Source organism: Peromyscus eremicus, unplaced genomic scaffold, assembly GCF_949786415.1.
Source record: "Peromyscus eremicus unplaced genomic scaffold, PerEre_H2_v1 PerEre#2#chr22_unloc_1, whole genome shotgun sequence".
Classification (NCBI taxonomy): Eukaryota; Metazoa; Chordata; class Mammalia; order Rodentia; family Cricetidae; genus Peromyscus; species Peromyscus eremicus.
Genome location: NW_026734286.1, coordinates 4,712,194 through 4,729,571, shown reverse-complemented (window position 1 = coordinate 4,729,571; position 17,378 = coordinate 4,712,194). Strand labels below are relative to the sequence as shown.

The window sequence follows — 17,378 nt, the reverse complement described above, 5'->3', positions numbered from 1 at the left end:
AAACAAGTCAAACTAAGACTGGTCATTTATAAGAAATAATAAGGCTCCATATGTATTTCTTTGGGAGCTAGGTGGTGAGTCCTCCAAAAAGCCAAAGAGTGAAAAAAAAAATCAACACCACATAGGTGTGTGGCTTTATGTCTGTCCCAAGTTTGATTCCACTGATCAACCTGTCCATTTTTATATGATAACCATGAGGTTTTTATATCTATAATGCTGTAGTAGAGCTTGAAATCAGGGATGTTGATATCTCTGGAAGTTCTTTTACTATACTGGATTGTTTTTTGCTATTCTGGAATTTTTGTTTTTCCACATGAAGTTGAGTATTCTTCTTTCAAGGTTTATAAATAATTGTGTTGGCATTTTTTGGGGATTGGGCAAGATGGCCATTTATACTGTTAATCCTGTGAATACATGAGCATGGGATATCTTTCCATCATCTAATATGTTCTTTAATTTCTTTCTTCAAAGACTTGTAGTTCTTATCACCCAGATTTTTCACTTGCTTAAAGTTACACCAAGTTATTTTGTATAATTTGTGGCCCTTGTGAAGTGTGTTGTTTCTGTGATTTCTTTCACAGCCCATTTGTATATAGGAGGATTTTTTTTTTGAGTTACTCTTGTAGCCAGCCATTTTTTGAAGGTGTTTATCAGCAGTTGGCATTCCCTGGTATAATTCTTGTGGTCACTTATCTATACTATCATCATCTGTGAATAATGATTCTTGGAAATTTCCATTTCAATTTGTATCCCCTTGATCTCCTTTAGTTTTCTTATTGTTGTAGCTAGAACTTCAGGTACTATTTTGAATAGATGTGGAGAAAGCTAAGTTCCTGTCAAACAGTTCTTTTACTTGTTTGGCTAGAGTTACCCCAAGATATTTTATGTTATTTGTGGCTATTGTAAAGGGTACTTTCATTTGACTGGCAACTTTAGTAGAAAGAGTAAGCATCTCATTTGAGGTCAGTTTGTCTGCAAGAACTGACCCCTGTGTGGTCAGCTTTATGCCAAGAAACTTAAAGCTTGGACTCAAGTCTTTGGCCCTGGAACCAGACATTGCCTACTGCAAAGCACCCAATTCTACTTCAACCTTTCCCGAGCATCAGAAACAGCACTGGAGGTAGGAGCAGGGGCTGACTAGCTCCATAGTGATCAGACTGGTTTAATTCTGAGTACAATAGTATCAGTTCTATTTAGCCCCAGATCAAAGATCTAAAGGTACATATTTCAATGAGGACAATAAAAATATTTCCTCCTATCTGTCTGGGTCTTGGGATATTTTGTCAAGCTGTTTTGAATTTGGATGATGAGAAATAAGGATCACTTTAGTAACCCTCTAAAAGCACAAACAGGAGAGGAAAGCCTAAGAAGCCAAGACTCTCTGAGCTTGTGTTACTCCCCCAATACCATCTTAAACCCAGAATTGACATCTGCCTCTCCTCCTTATAAACTAGAGAAACAAAAGAAACAAGGAGGTTATGAGAGTCATCACAAGACAAAGACTAGATCCCCAAGTATAGGCCACCTGTGGAGAGCTTCAAGAGTTCCCCAATACTATTGTACAACCAGAAGAGGTGTTTGGGGAGGTGGAGAGGAGGGTACCTAAAGGAACCTGTGAAAGATGAAGAATGGACTGAGGGAGAGTTCAGGGAAAGGCCATACCTGGAAGAGGTACCCATGGCTGTGATGAGGGCCTGTAGTATGCCCCCAATGAATGGGAAGGGGTTCCGATGGGTGACGAGAAAGTAGATGAGAGGCAAAACACCACCAGCATGGAGGAACAAGCCAACGATGACAGTCAGAGTATACATGCCCAGCTGACCTCCAAGGACAGCCATGTCTTCCATTTCCAGAATCTTCCCAGCAATCAGGAACAGGATGCCCACAGGTGCATACCTGGGCAAGGCACATATGTATTAGGGTGATCTTCCTCACAGGTCTGGAGCTGGCATTCCCCAAACTTTGCCCATATAGTGTCCTGTAGCCAGACAGTTCTTACCACGAAACCCCAACTCCACCCCAACCTTTCCCGAGCATCAAAGCCAGCACTGGGACACAGGGGAAATGGCCCTGTGGTTAGGAGTACTTGCTGTTCAATGATGAAAATCTAGTTTCAGACACATCATCCACATTGAACAGCTCAAAAACACCTCTAACTCCAGCTCAAGGGATCTGGCACCACTTTCTGGTCTCTGTGGGTACCCACAGAAACACCTGCACACACACTTACACATCCGCACACATATATAAAATAAAATATTTTTTAAATAGCACTGGTGTTAGGGTTTGCTCCCAAAACATTGCCCCCAAAGGCTCATATATTGAAGACCAGTGTTCTGAGGTGGGGCCTGTGGAAGCTAACTCTTCATGACAGTTCCAGCCTCCGCTGTGGGTTATCCATTGATAGAGTCATAGCTGAATGAGCTATTGGGAGTAAACTATAGGAAAGGCCTCGTTAAAGACAGTAGTAGGTCATTAGGGGTTGTACCCTTGAAGGACATGTCTTCTCCCCAGTCTCTCCCTCTCTCCCTCTCTTTTTCCTAGATGCAGTGAAGTTAGCAGCTGCATTGGCTATATCCTTTCACCATCATGGCCCAAAAGCAATGGAGCCAGCCAACCATGCATTGTTTCCTGCAAACTTGTGAGGCAAAAATAAACCTTTCCTCCTTTAAATTGGTTTTCCTGGGCATTTTGTCATAGCAACAGAAAGCTAACTAATACAATTGGATTCTATGAATGTACCCACCTCATACTGGTCACCCACTACTCATCTGATCAGCAGAAAAGTTCCTACAACATCACATCATTCAGCCTTCTGGGGTCTTTATCTCATTCCCTCATTCAGGCCCCTTCCAGCTCAACTCCAGATGACTATTCCCTTCAGAATTCCATCCTTAGTGTGGCAGTTTGAATGAAAATGGTACCGCTAGGTTCATAGGGAGTAACACTACTAGGAGGTGTGGCCTCATTGGACTAGGTGTGGTCTTGTTGGAGGAAGTGTGTCATTGGGGCAGGGTTTGATGTTTCAGATGCTCAAGCTAGGCCCAGTGTGTTTCTCTCTTCCTGCTGCCTGCAGGTCCAGATGTAGAACTCTTAGCTCCTTCTCCAGCACCATGCCTGCTTGCATGCCACCACACTTCCTACCATAATATTAATGAACTAAATCACTGAACTGTAAAACAGCCCTAATTAAATGTTTTCCTTTATAAGAGTTGCCATGCTCATGGTATCTCTTCATAGCAATAGAAACCCTAACAAGACACTAAGACATCCCCTATCTCTGGCCTTCTAAATTTCCATAAATTGCTCTCTGTGCTAGTTAGTTTGAAGTATCAACTTGACACAACCTAAAATCACCTGAGAAAACAGTTTCAATGAGGAATTATCTAGATCAGATTGGCCTGTGGACATGTGCTTGGGAGACTGTCTTAATTACAAACTGTTGTAGAAAGAGACAGTCCACTGTGGGCAGCACTATTTAATGGGCTTGGCCCTGGACTGTGTAAGAATAGAGGAAGCTGGCTGAAACTAAGCAAGCAAGCAAGCAGGGATTCATGTGTTGATTCTCTCTGCTCTTCACTGTGATGTGATGTTTTAAGTTCCCGTTTTGTCTTCTCTACAATAACGGACTGTAACCTAGAAATGTGAGGCTATAAATAACCCTTTGCTCTTTATGTCAGAATTTTAGCAACCAAAATGAACCTAGAGTCCTCCTTGTCCAGTCACTCGGAGTTTCTCAGGCATTGCCTGTTCTCTTCCTTGTTGGTGATGTACCCCTCTCCTCTTTACATTCAGTTAGGTTCTTCCTCTCCTTTCAAGCCCAGCTGCATGGCTCACTCCTCATCTTCCCAGGCAGCATCCACTGCATATGGGTCCATCCACCACTGCTGGAGCTTTACTACAGCACCTATGGCTTTGTGTTACACATAGTGGTCTACATCTGTCTCCCCCTGGATTTTACAAACTTCTTCAAGATAAAGTATGACTTCAGTGTATTGCTGTGTCTCAAGCCTGGGAAACTGTCTGCTAGATGAATGAGCTACTGAAGGAGTGAAAGAATTTTGAAAAAATTAATGTGAAAAGGGGACACAGGTCTGGGAAGATTGCTCAGTGGTTAAAACATTTATCATGTAAGCATGAGGACCAGAGTTTGGACCCTCCAAAACCTATGTAATGCTTGGTAGGCATTGCAGCAAGCCTGTATTTCCAGCCTCAGAAGGTGAAGTCAGGGGATCCCTCAGAGCAATTTGACTAGCAAGATGAGCCATTTCCTTGAGCTCCAGGTTTATCTGAGAGATTCTTTCTTAATGAATAAGAGCTATGGAAAACCAGCCCTAATTTTCTTTTATAAGAGTTGCCATGGTATAAGTGCTATGGAAAATGATTCCCAACATCCCCTTGGGCCACCACACACATTCTTGCCCCCACTCATGTAAAAATAACGTACATTCACATGCACATCACACCATACCCAAATGTAGACAGAAAACTAAAACAGGGCATGAGTAAGTATGAAAGTGAAGAGATAAATGGAATATCTGAGGGAGTAAATGAGAGAATGGCAAATGCATACATAAATCAACAGGTTTGGGGGTGAATCCAAGTGTACTGGTTTGAGTGAGTAAATAAACAAATGCAGTCAATGTCTTAACTAATGGGGTTAACACTACAGCTCAGTGTCACAGTAATTGCCTAGCTTACTCAAGGCCCTAGGTTCCATCCTGAGCACCATGGAAAAAAAAGATTGTTATTTAGGAAACTGAAGGTACAGCTCAGTGGTAGAGTGATTGATTATTTAGTAGATGTAAGGCCTTGGTTCAACCCTAGCACTTAAAAATAATTATGGGGGCCAGAAAGATGGCTCCCCAGGTAAAGACATGTTCTGCCAAGCCTGGTGGCCTGAGTTGGATCCTGAAATCCACATGGTAGGAAGAGAGAACTAACTCCCACAACTTTATCCTCTGTCTCCACATGCATGCTGTGGTATGCATATCCATACACATATATTCAGACAGGATAGATAGATAGATAGATAGATAGATACATAGATAGATACATAGATAGATACATAGATACAGAGATACATAGATACAGAGATACATAGATACATAGATACAGAGATACAGAGATACATAGATAGATACATAGATACATAGATACATAAATACAGAGATATATAGATACATAGATAGATACATAGATAGATACATAGATAGATACATAGATAGATACATAGATAGATACATAGATAGATACATAGATAGATAGATATAATAAAGTGATCGTTGTGAAGTAATTTAACTAATGAACATATTTATCAGTGAATAGATACACGAAGAAATGATTTAACTGATAAATAGCAAAAGACATTAAAAGAAGATAAGTAAGTGGGCCAATGCTAGAAAAAATGAGAATGAATGAGTGAATAAAAGAAATAGATGAGGAAATGAATGAATGAATAAGTCACTGAATAAGTCGAATCATTGCAGAAAAGAATGAGGAAGTGAATTAGTGAGTTGATGAGTGAATTAACAAATGCAGAAATGTGGTGTTGCATGCCTGTAATTCCATTAATCAGGAGGCTGACACAAAAGGCTGGCAGGTTCCAGACAATCCCGGACTACATAGGAAGACGTGTCTCAAAAACAGTGCAATGAGCTCACAGCAACTGTAGTTGTCCGCACAAACTGACACAGGATCAAGCCAGTCAACATTCTAACATGGAATGAGGAGAAACTCACAAGCCCCACTCTTAGCTGAGAAACTATTTTGACAGTTAATGGCTTCTGGGGAATGAAGAGTCAAATTTCTTCCTGGATGTGGCATCTTGTAGGTTGCCCAAATCAGTGGCTGTGCCCTCATCCATGTTCATACAGACAGTTCTAATTGGAATCAATGGGAGATATATACAAACACATGCATATGAGGATATAAAGTTGGAAGGGGAACATGAGAGCCTGAGAGAAGTCGAGGGAGAATGGAAATATGGGTATTATCAAGACACTTTGTATACATGTATGAAATTATCTAAGAATACATTTTTATTATATAAAAATGGGGGGAAGTCGTGACCCAATGTGTGGGAGAATGAACATAGATGAATGAGTGAATGAATCAGAGAGTGAATGCACAAGTGAGTGAGTGAGTAAATAGATTAATGGGGTTATGAATAAATGGGGTTATGAATAAATCACTACAGAAAGATATGAATGAACAGATGAGTTAATGATTAAATTAACTAACACACAGATGAATGACTGGCCAAATGTCTCCAACAATCCCATCAGCCTGGTCACCGTCACGCCCAGGAACCACCACCCACCCAGGCACATGCACCCACCCACTACTCACCAGATGATGATGCCCACCAGCCTCATAATAGCCTCATTGAGGCTGTCAAAAAAGTCCCTCAGGACACGGCCTTTGTGCTTCATGCCACCAATGACCAGCCCGAAGGCCACAGAGAAGACCACAAGGCCCAAGGCATTGATGCCACTGGCTGAACCAGGCACAGGCACAGTCTCCTCGAAGCTTATCACCTCCTGCAGGGTGCCCAAGGCCCGGGTGACATTTTCCAGGATGCTGGTTTCATTCTCCACTGAGGATGGGGGAGACATGGAGGCCCCCAGCTCTGACCCATTCTCTGTCCTTACAATAGTCCTGGTTACCACTCGGGTGCTGTACTGCGTCTTAAACTGAAATGTGGAGAAATTGAGACCAGATTCAGTATGGTGGTTAACTCCCTTGTAAATATCCCTAAAAAAAAAACAAAAATAAAAACCAGGAGCTAGTAAAAACCAGGAGCTAGGTGTGTGAGGCCCTGAGTTCCATACTTGGCATTTGCACAAGCATGCACACACACACACACACACACACACACACACACACACACACACACACGAATTACTCTTAAAGCCCAGCAAGCCCACGGTTGGATACGTAACCGAGGAAGTGAACTAAATAACTCAAAGAAATACAAGATGAGCTACCCAAAAATCCAAATCTGTGGCAGACAAGATGGCTCAGCAAGTGAAGGGACTTTCAACCAAGGCCGATAAACTAAGTCTGATCCCAGGCCCCACATGGTAGAAGTGGAGAGCTGACTCTGCAACTTGTCCTCTGCTCCACACATGTGCTCCATGGCATGTACCCATCTATACAACAACCACGCACACAAAGTAAATAAAATGCAATAAAACAACAATCCAATAACCAAAATGCACCAAAACTGATTTATTTGTGTGCACATGTGCGTCTGCTTGTTTAATTGGAATGATTTGGCCATTTCACTATATATATGTATTTCATATATATTTATGTATTTTGCATTTATATATGAAATATATGCATTTATCATATATAATGAATCATATATGAATACATATGCATGTTTCATATGTGTTTTATATATCATATTTATATGACATATATGCATGTATATATTTCAAAGGCCCATAAAGACTTACAGCATATCACCCTGTTGTACAGCAGCTTCCTCTAAATTGAAAGATTCGCTCCAGGAGGGAGCTGGAAGATTCATGAAATTCAGGAAGTAAACAAACTTCCCATTTGAGAAATCTGAAGCTTACAAGATTTGTGAAGTCCCTTCCCTGTCTTTATAAAATCGTTAGCTAGTGGCTAGTGGAGGAGACTCTGACCTGCCAAGCTGCCGAGAGGAGATTCCCAGACCTGGGGAGCTGCTTGCACATTGCACAGAGAGCTCCTCCAGGAATACAGCTTTCAACAGTTGCCACCCATGATAGGATGGACTTTTCTGGGGATGCAACTGCTTTTGAGTCACGACTGCTCCTGTAAGTAACCCCTCACCTACACTCCAATTAAAAAGCTTGCCAAGAACTCATTGGCTCACCAAATTGGTGCAATCATGACTTTGGTCTGTCATGAGGTGACAGACCTGTGTGTTTTATCTCCCCAGAAAAAGTTTCACACACAACTCCTCAACATGTATGAGTTCCATGTCCATAGACACAAGCAACCATGGATTGAAAATGCTGGAGAAAACCATTCGAACACATACAGAACTTTGTGTGTCATTAGCTTCTAAACCAGCGGTTCTCAACCTGTGGGTCATGGGCCATTGGAACACACGAACTTCATATCATCTCAGGAACTGAGACACCACTCAGGAGCAAAATTACAGTTATGAATTAGCAACAAAAATAATGTTATGGTTGGAGGTCACCACAACATGAGGAACTGCATTACAGAGCCACAGTGTTAGGAAGGTTGAGAACCACTGCTCTAAATGGTTCTAATGCAGAACAGCTGTCTGCATATCATTTACATGTGTTAGCTGTCCTGCATCACCTAGAGGTAATCTAGAGGTCATCTGCAAATTCTACCCATTGATAGAAGAGACTTGAGCAGCGAAGATTTTGTATACAATCTTTGTTAATGCCAAGGGATAGTACAATTTTTGTATCTCTATTTTAAATTTCTTAATAAAATATATGACTAAAGAAATGAGTAACTGTGCCAGCAAGACAGCTCACAGCAGGTCAAAGTGTTCCCTGAGCACAGGCCTGACGATCTGAGTTAGATCTTCAGAACCCATGGTGGGAGGAGAGAACCAACCCCCAAAAGTTGTCATGTGAGCTCCACATCCACACCTGACATTCATTCACACACACATACACACACACACACTGAAAATAATGATAATGATAATAATAATAATAATAATAATAATAATATAAAAGAAATTAGTAACTGACATTTGCCTAATATAAACAAGTCCTGGGTTTCATCCTCTTCACCAAGGAAAAGAAATAAGTAACCAAATAATGAGGGTGTTAAAAAGCATGGAAAAATGGATAGATAGTCTGCATCTTTACGTCTAGCCTTCAATAAAGGGGTTGCTGTACGCCACCTGCTGGCCAAATCCAGTCCCCTACTCGCTTCTGTAAATAAAGTTTTAGAGGAAAGTGTAAGTCCTCTTCACATGTTGCCTGTGGCTGCTTTTCTACTATCAGCCCCAAGCTGATGCTCAGACAGATTTTAGCACACCTGTGATCAGAAGTCTCAGAACCCCAACCCCAGCGTCCCAGCCTCCATGAGTTCCATAACCTGGCAACCCTTTGCCTCACCATCATAGCCATGGGCAGCACACATATTCTCCCAGAATCCTCCCCAAGGTCCCCCCACTCAGGCCCTTCTTCCACCCTTCTCCTTGGGAAGCAAGCTCCCTCCACCCTCCATCCCTCCTTGATTAAACCATGTGCTTCTCCAAACCTGTTTGAAGCAGGCCTCCACAAGGTTAGGTGGAAACATATTTCTGCACAAAAACATCAGAGAAGGGAAAGTGGTTAGAGTCTGGGAGTGAGCCAAAGGTCATTACTGCACTGATAGCCATGACAACAGCAGCAGCAGGCAATATAGAAATGCATGGTGTGGGCCGAATGTTGATAAAGTACCTGCCCTACATCATCTGACATAAACCCTGCAATGACCCTAGAAGTAAACACTGTAAATATCTCTAGCTTCCACACGAGGTAACCAAAGGCCAGAGGAGCTCGCCCAAACCCATAGAGCTGCTCAGAGGTGCAGATGTAACTTACCATGGATTGACTATAGTTAGGCCCCTCCCACAGTCATGGAATCTGATTGCCATAAAGGTGATGGTGGAGCCTTGGACTAAAGAAGTTTACAGAGTAATAGGAAGTGGCCTTGATCTTGATATGCTTGCTCTGGATAACCATTATGTGCTCTCTGCGGTGTTAGGATGCAGCTAGAAGGTCCTCACCAGATGCTGGTGCCAAGTTGTTGGACAGCCTAGATCCCTGAACATGAGCTAAATAAACCTTTGTCTTTTGGTTCTTTGGTTTTGATTTTATTTTACAACTAACTCAGTTTCAAGTATACTTTTTATTTAATTTTTAATACATTTATTGGGAGGTGCCGTGCCATGGTGTACAGGTAAAAGGTAGACAACTTGTAGGAGTTGGTTCTCTCATTCCACCACGTGGATCCCGTCAGGTTGTCAGGCCTGGTGACAAGTGCCTTTACCCACTAAATCATTTCATTGTCCCTAACTTTTATTTATTTAGGCGTGTGTGTGTGTGTGTGTGTGTGTGTGTGTGTGTGTGTGTGTGTGTACACATATGCCACAGCATGTATATGGAGTTGGGAGGACAACTTGCAGGACTCTGTTCTCTCCTTCCACCAGGTGGGTCCAGAGGATCGAACTCAGGTGGTCAGGCTTGGCAGCAAATGCCTTTACCCACTAAGCCATCTCATTGGATCTCAGCTAGTGTATAATAGCAGCGGAAAACACCATAAGAGTTCCTAAACTCTTCCGGTGCCAAGTCAGTACCATAGGAACAGTATGGCTGGCTTTGACATTACTTCTGACAGGCAAAGTCTTATTGGACTAAAAGAATCATTTGCTCACCAAAGAGGTTATGAACACCTAGTGAACAGCAGCAGCTCCTCTTCCTCGGTCCTGGGATACTACAACACTGTCCTCTCCAGCCTCAGAGCTCAAAGATCAGACCTAGACTTAGCTTTCTTAAGGATATGCAAGGATCCAGGGCAGAAATGGCAACCAATAGTTGCTTCCTTTTCCAAGCTAGATCCACCTTTCCCTGTAGTCGCTCACAGAAAGAGAATTGTTGCATGCATATCCAGAAGTCCCAACAAAATGAGAATGTCACCTGACCAGGTCCATGAAAGCATCAGCTGTTGGTACAGTCTCAATTCGGCCCTCACGGTGCAGCCCCTCCTTGGAGCCTTTCCCAGGATGGATGATGGTGACCATTAGGATCCCAATGAAAACCGCAATGACTGTGGTCACCATGTAGTACACAGCTGCCCGCATTCCCATCCGCCCTGTTGCCTTGTTGTCCAGGGATGCCATACCTAGAAGAGAGATAATGCAGTCCCTGCAACAGCACCCACTCCTTTTTCCCTCCTTCTGTTCCACCCATTCCATACCATCAGCTCAAAATCATTGCACATCCCTTAACTGAAGATGTCCACAAAAAACGTGGTTCACCTTCTAATGCTGAGAGTTATCACAACCACTTTTATGCTATCATGAATAAATATATTATCAGGCAAAATATAATTTGATTATAGTTTTTTAATGTGAATAAAGGGAGTTGGTAAGATTACTCAGTGTTAAGAACACATACTGCTCATACAGGGAACCCAAATTCCAGTAGCAACACAAATATTCTGTGGCTCACAACCACTTGTAACTCCAGCTCCAGGGTATCTGATGCCCCCTTCTGGCCTCCATGGGCACATGCATTCATGTGTACATACCCACATAGACACATGATTAAATAATAATAACAAAATCAGTATGTAAAAGTAAATAAAAGTTTTGTTTCACTTTGAAATAAAGTTGTACAGTGTACAGGGTATACCCCCACCACCTAGAGATGATCTGAAGTACAAGCGAGGAGAGGCATAGGTCATCTGCAAACACTACATCATTTTACAGAAAGGGCTTCCGCATCCTCATGTATTGATGTCTATAGGGATCTTGAAACCAATCCCCTGGTGGTTCAACCCAGGGATGATTCAGTTTTTGATTCTCAAGCTAAAAACAAATTTTTAAATGAAAATATTGCTCAAGAAATGAGTAACTGGGCCAGCACCCTGGACCTGACTCAAAACCAGTTTGCTCACTACCATAGATATGTTGTGGGGAAGCACACACACGTGATCACATACCACTCCATTTTATTACTCCAAATAACTCCACCAATCACAGTACCTCCGCTTTACTCCAAGTCAACCTTTCAACTTCCACCCAACCCTCCCCCTATCCTGCACCATAAATATCACAGTCATTGAAGTCTTCATCCCAGGGCCCACCACAACTCCCACCTCCCTTGAACCCACCCCTTTCTACATTTTGCCTGGATACTGTTCATGCTGTACCTATATGTCCCCTACCAGGCCAATGCAACCATCCAGCTGCTATGAGTTTGAGATAGGCCTCCTCCAGAAAGGCCCCAGAGTCCAGCAGCAGTCAATGATTGGCTGGTCCAGGGATTCAGATGAAGACAGAGGTGGTGGTCAGGGACACCCCCATGATGTTGCTCACACTTTAGAGCCCCTGCCCAGTGGGAGCACACTGAGACACCAGCCTTCTTCTGAACACATGCCTTTGCTTAGCTTCCTTCCCCATCCTGTCCTTCTTCCCTCACTTCCTCGTGGGTTTCTCCGTCAGTGAGTCTCTTGTGACCAGATCTACATGTCAGGCTTGGCTTCGAAGCCCAACCTAAGAAACCAGCCTTGATCATTATTTCTGTTCCTAAACCCAAGGGTTGCTAAACATCACCTATGGCCTAAATCTGGTGCACTATTTGCTTTTGTAAAGTTTTATTGAAACACAACTCTGATGAGTAGTTTCAATTGTTAACTCAACACGATCTAGTACCACTAGGAAGAGAGACTCAATAGGGAATTTTATAGATCAGGTGGACCTGTGGCATGACTGGGGGCGGGGGGGGGGGGGTCCAGATTACATTGATTGAAGGAGGAAGGCCAATCATTGTGTGTAGCACCATTCCCTAGACAAGGGATTCTGGACTATATACATGTAGAGTTGGAACTTGATACAAACAAGCATGTGTCCATTTATTTTCTCTCTGCTCTTGGTTGTGGGTGGGTTATGATGAACCGCTTCAAGTTCCTATGTTGACTTCCCTGAATGGTGGACTCTAACGTGAAACTGTCAGCTAAAATAAACCCTTTCTCCCCTAAGTTGCTTTTTGTCAAGTATTTATTGTAACAACATAAATGAAACCAGGGCAACAGCCATGCCCACTTGCTGACATATTGCCTATAGATGCTCTTCTACTCCAGCATCAGACCTGGACCATAAAACGAAGATTCGATGGCCCTGAAACGAAAACATGTACTATCTAGAAGAAAAGGTGCTACCTAACCCATCATAGCTCCTTCCCTTCCTCCACCTTCCATCCTGGCACCTCCATCCCACTCACCTCCTACATGTTCACCCACACTCCATCTATCATCTACCCCATATCCCAGCTGCCTCCCCTGACCCTCCACAGCCTTTCTTTCCCCTCTGTATACCCCAGAGATCTGGCAGGATGGGATTTTACCTTCAAGAACAAGTACAAGGAAGTTATTGGGCCACATGGATCCTGTGACAGCAAGACTGAAGCAAGACCTGGGCACAGCTTGAGTTGATGTGTTGGGAAAGGGTCCCCATGGGTGGGGAAGCCGTGGCTCTTTTCTCAAGTGTGGGCTCGGAATGGGTCCTGGAGATGCACAGTGGCTTAGGGTCTCACCTGTGACAAGGCTGGAGACGATGAGGGGGAGCACCAACATCTGCAGCATCCTCATGAGCAGCTCACCAGGAAAAGAGAAGTACTTGATCTGGCGGTAGGAAAGCTGGTATGGGCGCAAGGCGAATGCCAGGCTGACCCCTAGAGCCAGAAAAGAAGGGTTCATGGAGTGAATTATGAATCTCAGCCCCAAGCACCCTCCATCCATCTCTGAAAGAGTATAGTAGGGTGAGCAATGGCCATTCTAGGAGGTGCATTTGTGTACATGGGTATTACATGGATTTGTGTGTGCATGGGTACATTTGTGCATGGGTATGTGTGTGTGTGCTTGTGTATATACAAATGTGGGTATTTGTGAGTGAATGGGCATGTGTAAAAAGATGTATACATGGGTATGTATGTGCATGTGTGTATGTGTGTAAGTATGTGTACATTTGTGTGAGCATGGGTATATATATGTGTGTGTTCATGATGAGCATTTGTGTGAATGAATGTGTGCATGTAGTTGTGTGCACATGGATATATATGTGCATTGTATGCATTTGTGTATGGATAGGTGTATGTGTACATTCATATGCACATAGGCTCATATACGAAGATATGCACATGCATTTCTTGGGTGTGTCTATAAGTGTGACTCTTTTGTCTGTGTTACCACTTTCTTTTTATTTTTTTAAGATTATGCACACAGTGTTCTCCTGTGGGCCAGAAGAAGGTACCAGACCTCATTACAGATGGTTGTGAGCCATTATGTGGGAATTGAACGCAGGACCTCTGGAAGAACAGCCACTGCTCTTAACCACTGAGTCATCTCTCCAGCCCTATGTTATCACTTTCAAATATGGAAGTGCATATGCAATTGGGCTTCTAAGCATGTAGATGTAAATGCATAGATGAGTGTGTGAAAGTATTCACAAAGTCTAACACAGCTGGCCGTGGTATCCTTGGAATCCACACTGTCAAATTAATCAAGTACACATGGAAATTTTTAGGGGAAAAATTATCTGTTGAAAGCAGAAGGGGGGCTGTTTGGGAAGAGAAAAGGGACCAGCAGGGGGTGACTAGGTAAGGGGGGGTGAAGAAAAAAGAATATGATCAAAGCATATTGTATATAGATATGAAGATGTCATGAGGAACTCATTATTTTATACAACCTACACATAATTGTTTAAGTTATGTCTGTTGACCATGTAGAGATTTTTTTTTCTTATCAATATTCCCTAGACAATACAGTATAACAACTATTTACCTAGCAGTTACATTGCTTTGGGTGTTACAAGTAACCTAGAGAGCAAGATAGCCACAAATCCTATACAAACACTACCCCATTTTATTTAAGGGACTTGAGCATCCACACATAACAAATGCTTGTGGATACCCAAACCAATAGACAATCAAGTTCCTTAAAAAAATGGGGTAGTGTTTGTCAGAACCAATCTCCCAAGGGTATGATGGATAGCTGCATGTTTTTATGAACGTTAGCACAGTTTATGTGACTGCACTTCTAAATTAAGATATGTAAGATATGTTCATATGTAAGATATATTTATCCTTCTCTGTGTGTAGTCATAAAGTGCATGTCTGTTCAGTGTACTTGTGTATGCCCATACCCAGACATGTGACATCACATCGTGTTCATACAGCTGTGTTTGCATATGTATGTGCCCTCTCTACCTGCGTCCTCTGATGGGCTAGGGGATTGTGAGATGAGTGCACCAGAGAGGGTGAATAGTTAATAGAAGTCCCGCCTCCCAGAAGCAGAGCTCACCAATGATCACAGCGCTGACTGTGAGCAAGATGAAGGCATTTCTACGCAGAAAGCGCCACACGTGCTCTCGGGTCATGGTCTGCAGACGCAGGCGCGTGCGCAGTGCTCTCTGCTGCAGACTGTCCTGCAGGCCCTGCAGACAGCCCACGCCACCCAGGCGCTGGCCGCTCTCCCTCAGGAACAGACTGTTGCCGTGGCTGCTCATCGCGTTTCTGCCAGGGAAAGAGGAGACCAGGTCTGGTGAGGGAGGAGTCTGGGAAAGGAGTGGGTAAGTGGAGGGGCGGGCACTTGCAGCTCAGAAGTCAGGGGAGGGGTGATGCCCTTGCAGGGAAGACTGAGAGCCTGCCCTGGATCGGATTCAGTTTTTATCCCAGCAGCAAAAGGTTAAGGTGTTCGGACCCAAATACCAGAGAGGGTGGTTAGAGACAGGGTAGAAACACACACACACACACACACACACACACACACACACACACACACACACGCAGGTTTTCTGCCTCCAGCCTCCTTCACTGAGATCATCTCAAGCAACTGGGAGCTGCTGCAGCTCTCAATCTAAAGTGCCAGGCCTTTGCTGAAGTTCCATTGCATAAGAGCTCTTGAAAGGGCACCTTTAGGCTAGTCGCCCTAACCACAGTAGTTGGGTGTCCAGCCCGAAGACGCCCATAGTCGACTTTTCACAAGGACAAAATCAGCCGGTGCCTGGGAAACAGTGGCACCCAACTAATGTGGCTGCTCCCTGTGCATGACCAGGACAGCAATGCTGTAAGGGAGGGGTCGCTGGGAAAGAAATGATGACACTTCTAGTCCCAGCTTGAGGTTCATGACCCTCCTTTGGAGTGAAACCTCAGACTTTGTGTCCCTTTTTTACATATGTCCGTATTTATTTATCCTTATTGACTTACTTTTTTTTTTTTTTCAAGACAGGGTTTCTCTGTGTAGCTTTGTGCCTTTCCTGGATCTCGCTCTGTAGACCAGGCTGGCCTCGAACTCACAAAGATCCGCCTGACTCTGCCTCCCGAGTACTGGGAGTGCTGGGATTAAAGGCGTGCGCCACCACCGCCCGATTTGACTTACTTTTTTAAAGATAACCAAAATGGGATGATGTGTTTTCCATGAATTAAATAAAATGCACGTAAATATAAAACCTGCCAATCTGTTTAGCAGCCAAACACTTGGAAGTTACAAAACAGCTTAGAAACTGTGGCTTTTGACACAGCCTTTGACAGCCCTGTAATATCAGCTTCTCTAGAGGATGTGGGGGAAGGCAGTTTACAAGTTCAAGGACAGCACCTGGAACTTAGTAGGACTCTGTCTCAAAATAAAAAGTTAAAGAGAGAGCTACTGGGCAAGGGGTGGGAGATGGCTCAGTGATTGAGGGTGCATATTGATTCTGTAGAGGACCAGGGTTCCATTCCCAGCACCCACATCAGGCAGCTCAGAACTGCTGTGCCCCCTTCTGGCCTCATTGGTACCTGCACTCACATGTACAAACACACACACACAACACACACACATACACACACACACACACATACACACACACACACACACACACACACACAATCAAAACTGAAAATAAAATTCTCTTTTAAAGAGGGCCAGACTATATAGCTCCGTGGTAGAGTACTTGCCTGCCATGTTCAAGGCTCCAAGTTCAGTCCTCAGTACTGATCCCCTCAGCTTCCCAAGTAGCTGGGATTGCAGGCATGCACCACCACGTGCAGCCTTGAACTGTTCCAGCATTGTTTTCATGCCACTACCCACATGGCTGTCTTCTAAGATGGCTGCCCTCTGTATCTGTCTCAGTTCTCTACCTGTTTCCAAAAGACAGGTCGCCTGACTAGGCTTTCCATGCCCTGTATCCTGCAACTGCTTCTCAGTGTGAAGCCCCATTCAGGATTTTGCTCCAAATGAACTGGTCCTCTGAAGCCACAGTGTTGCTTCTCACCTTGCTCTGAACACTCACAGACACAGGACTGCACAGAAGATGAGCAGTCTCTCCCTCTCCTCAGGGACATCATGTTCCTAGTTACCAAATGATAAATAGAAGTCACCTATGAATCCCAAGAGCATTCAACGGAGTCCAAACCAGTTAGGAGCCTGAACACTTGTCTCTTTCCTATAGTCCAGGCAGCTGGCTCTGCAGATTCACAAATCAACCTCCTCAGATAAAACCAACACTGGGCCGGGCGGTGGTGGCGCACGCCTTTAATCCCAGCACTCGGGAGGCAGAGCCAGGCGGATTTCTGTGAGTTCGAGGCCAGCCTGGGCTACCAAGTGAGTTCCAGGAGAAGGCGCAAAGCTACACAGAGAAACCC

At 43.8% G+C, this 17,378-nt stretch overlaps 1 protein-coding gene across 1 annotated transcript; it reads right to left on the bottom strand.

Annotated features, from left to right (window-relative positions):
- Positions 1–6,347: 6,347 nt before the first annotated feature.
- Slc1a6 (solute carrier family 1 member 6) lies at positions 6,348–15,262 on the bottom strand. Its single transcript, XM_059252027.1, has 5 exons — positions 15,058–15,262; positions 13,293–13,430; positions 10,674–10,878; positions 9,253–9,295; positions 6,348–6,695 (listed from the first exon to the last, which is right to left on the bottom strand). Exons 1-5 carry the CDS (start codon positions 15,260–15,262, stop codon positions 6,348–6,350), a joined length of 939 nt encoding a protein of 312 aa, XP_059108010.1.
- Positions 15,263–17,378: the final 2,116 nt, after the last annotated feature.

Coding starts and splice junctions, on each gene's coding strand:
- Slc1a6 (XM_059252027.1), bottom strand. CDS start 15,262: ATGAGCAGCCACGGCAACAGTCTGTTCCTGAGGGAGAGCGGCCAGCGC. Junction 10,879..13,292: donor CGTCTCCAGCCTTGTCACAG/GTGAGACCCTAA, acceptor TCTCTCTTCTAG/GTATGGCATCCCTGGACAAC. Junction 9,296..10,673: donor GCTTTCATGGACCTGGTCAG/GTGACATTCTCA, acceptor GTTTTTGTGCAG/AAATATGTTTCCACCTAACC.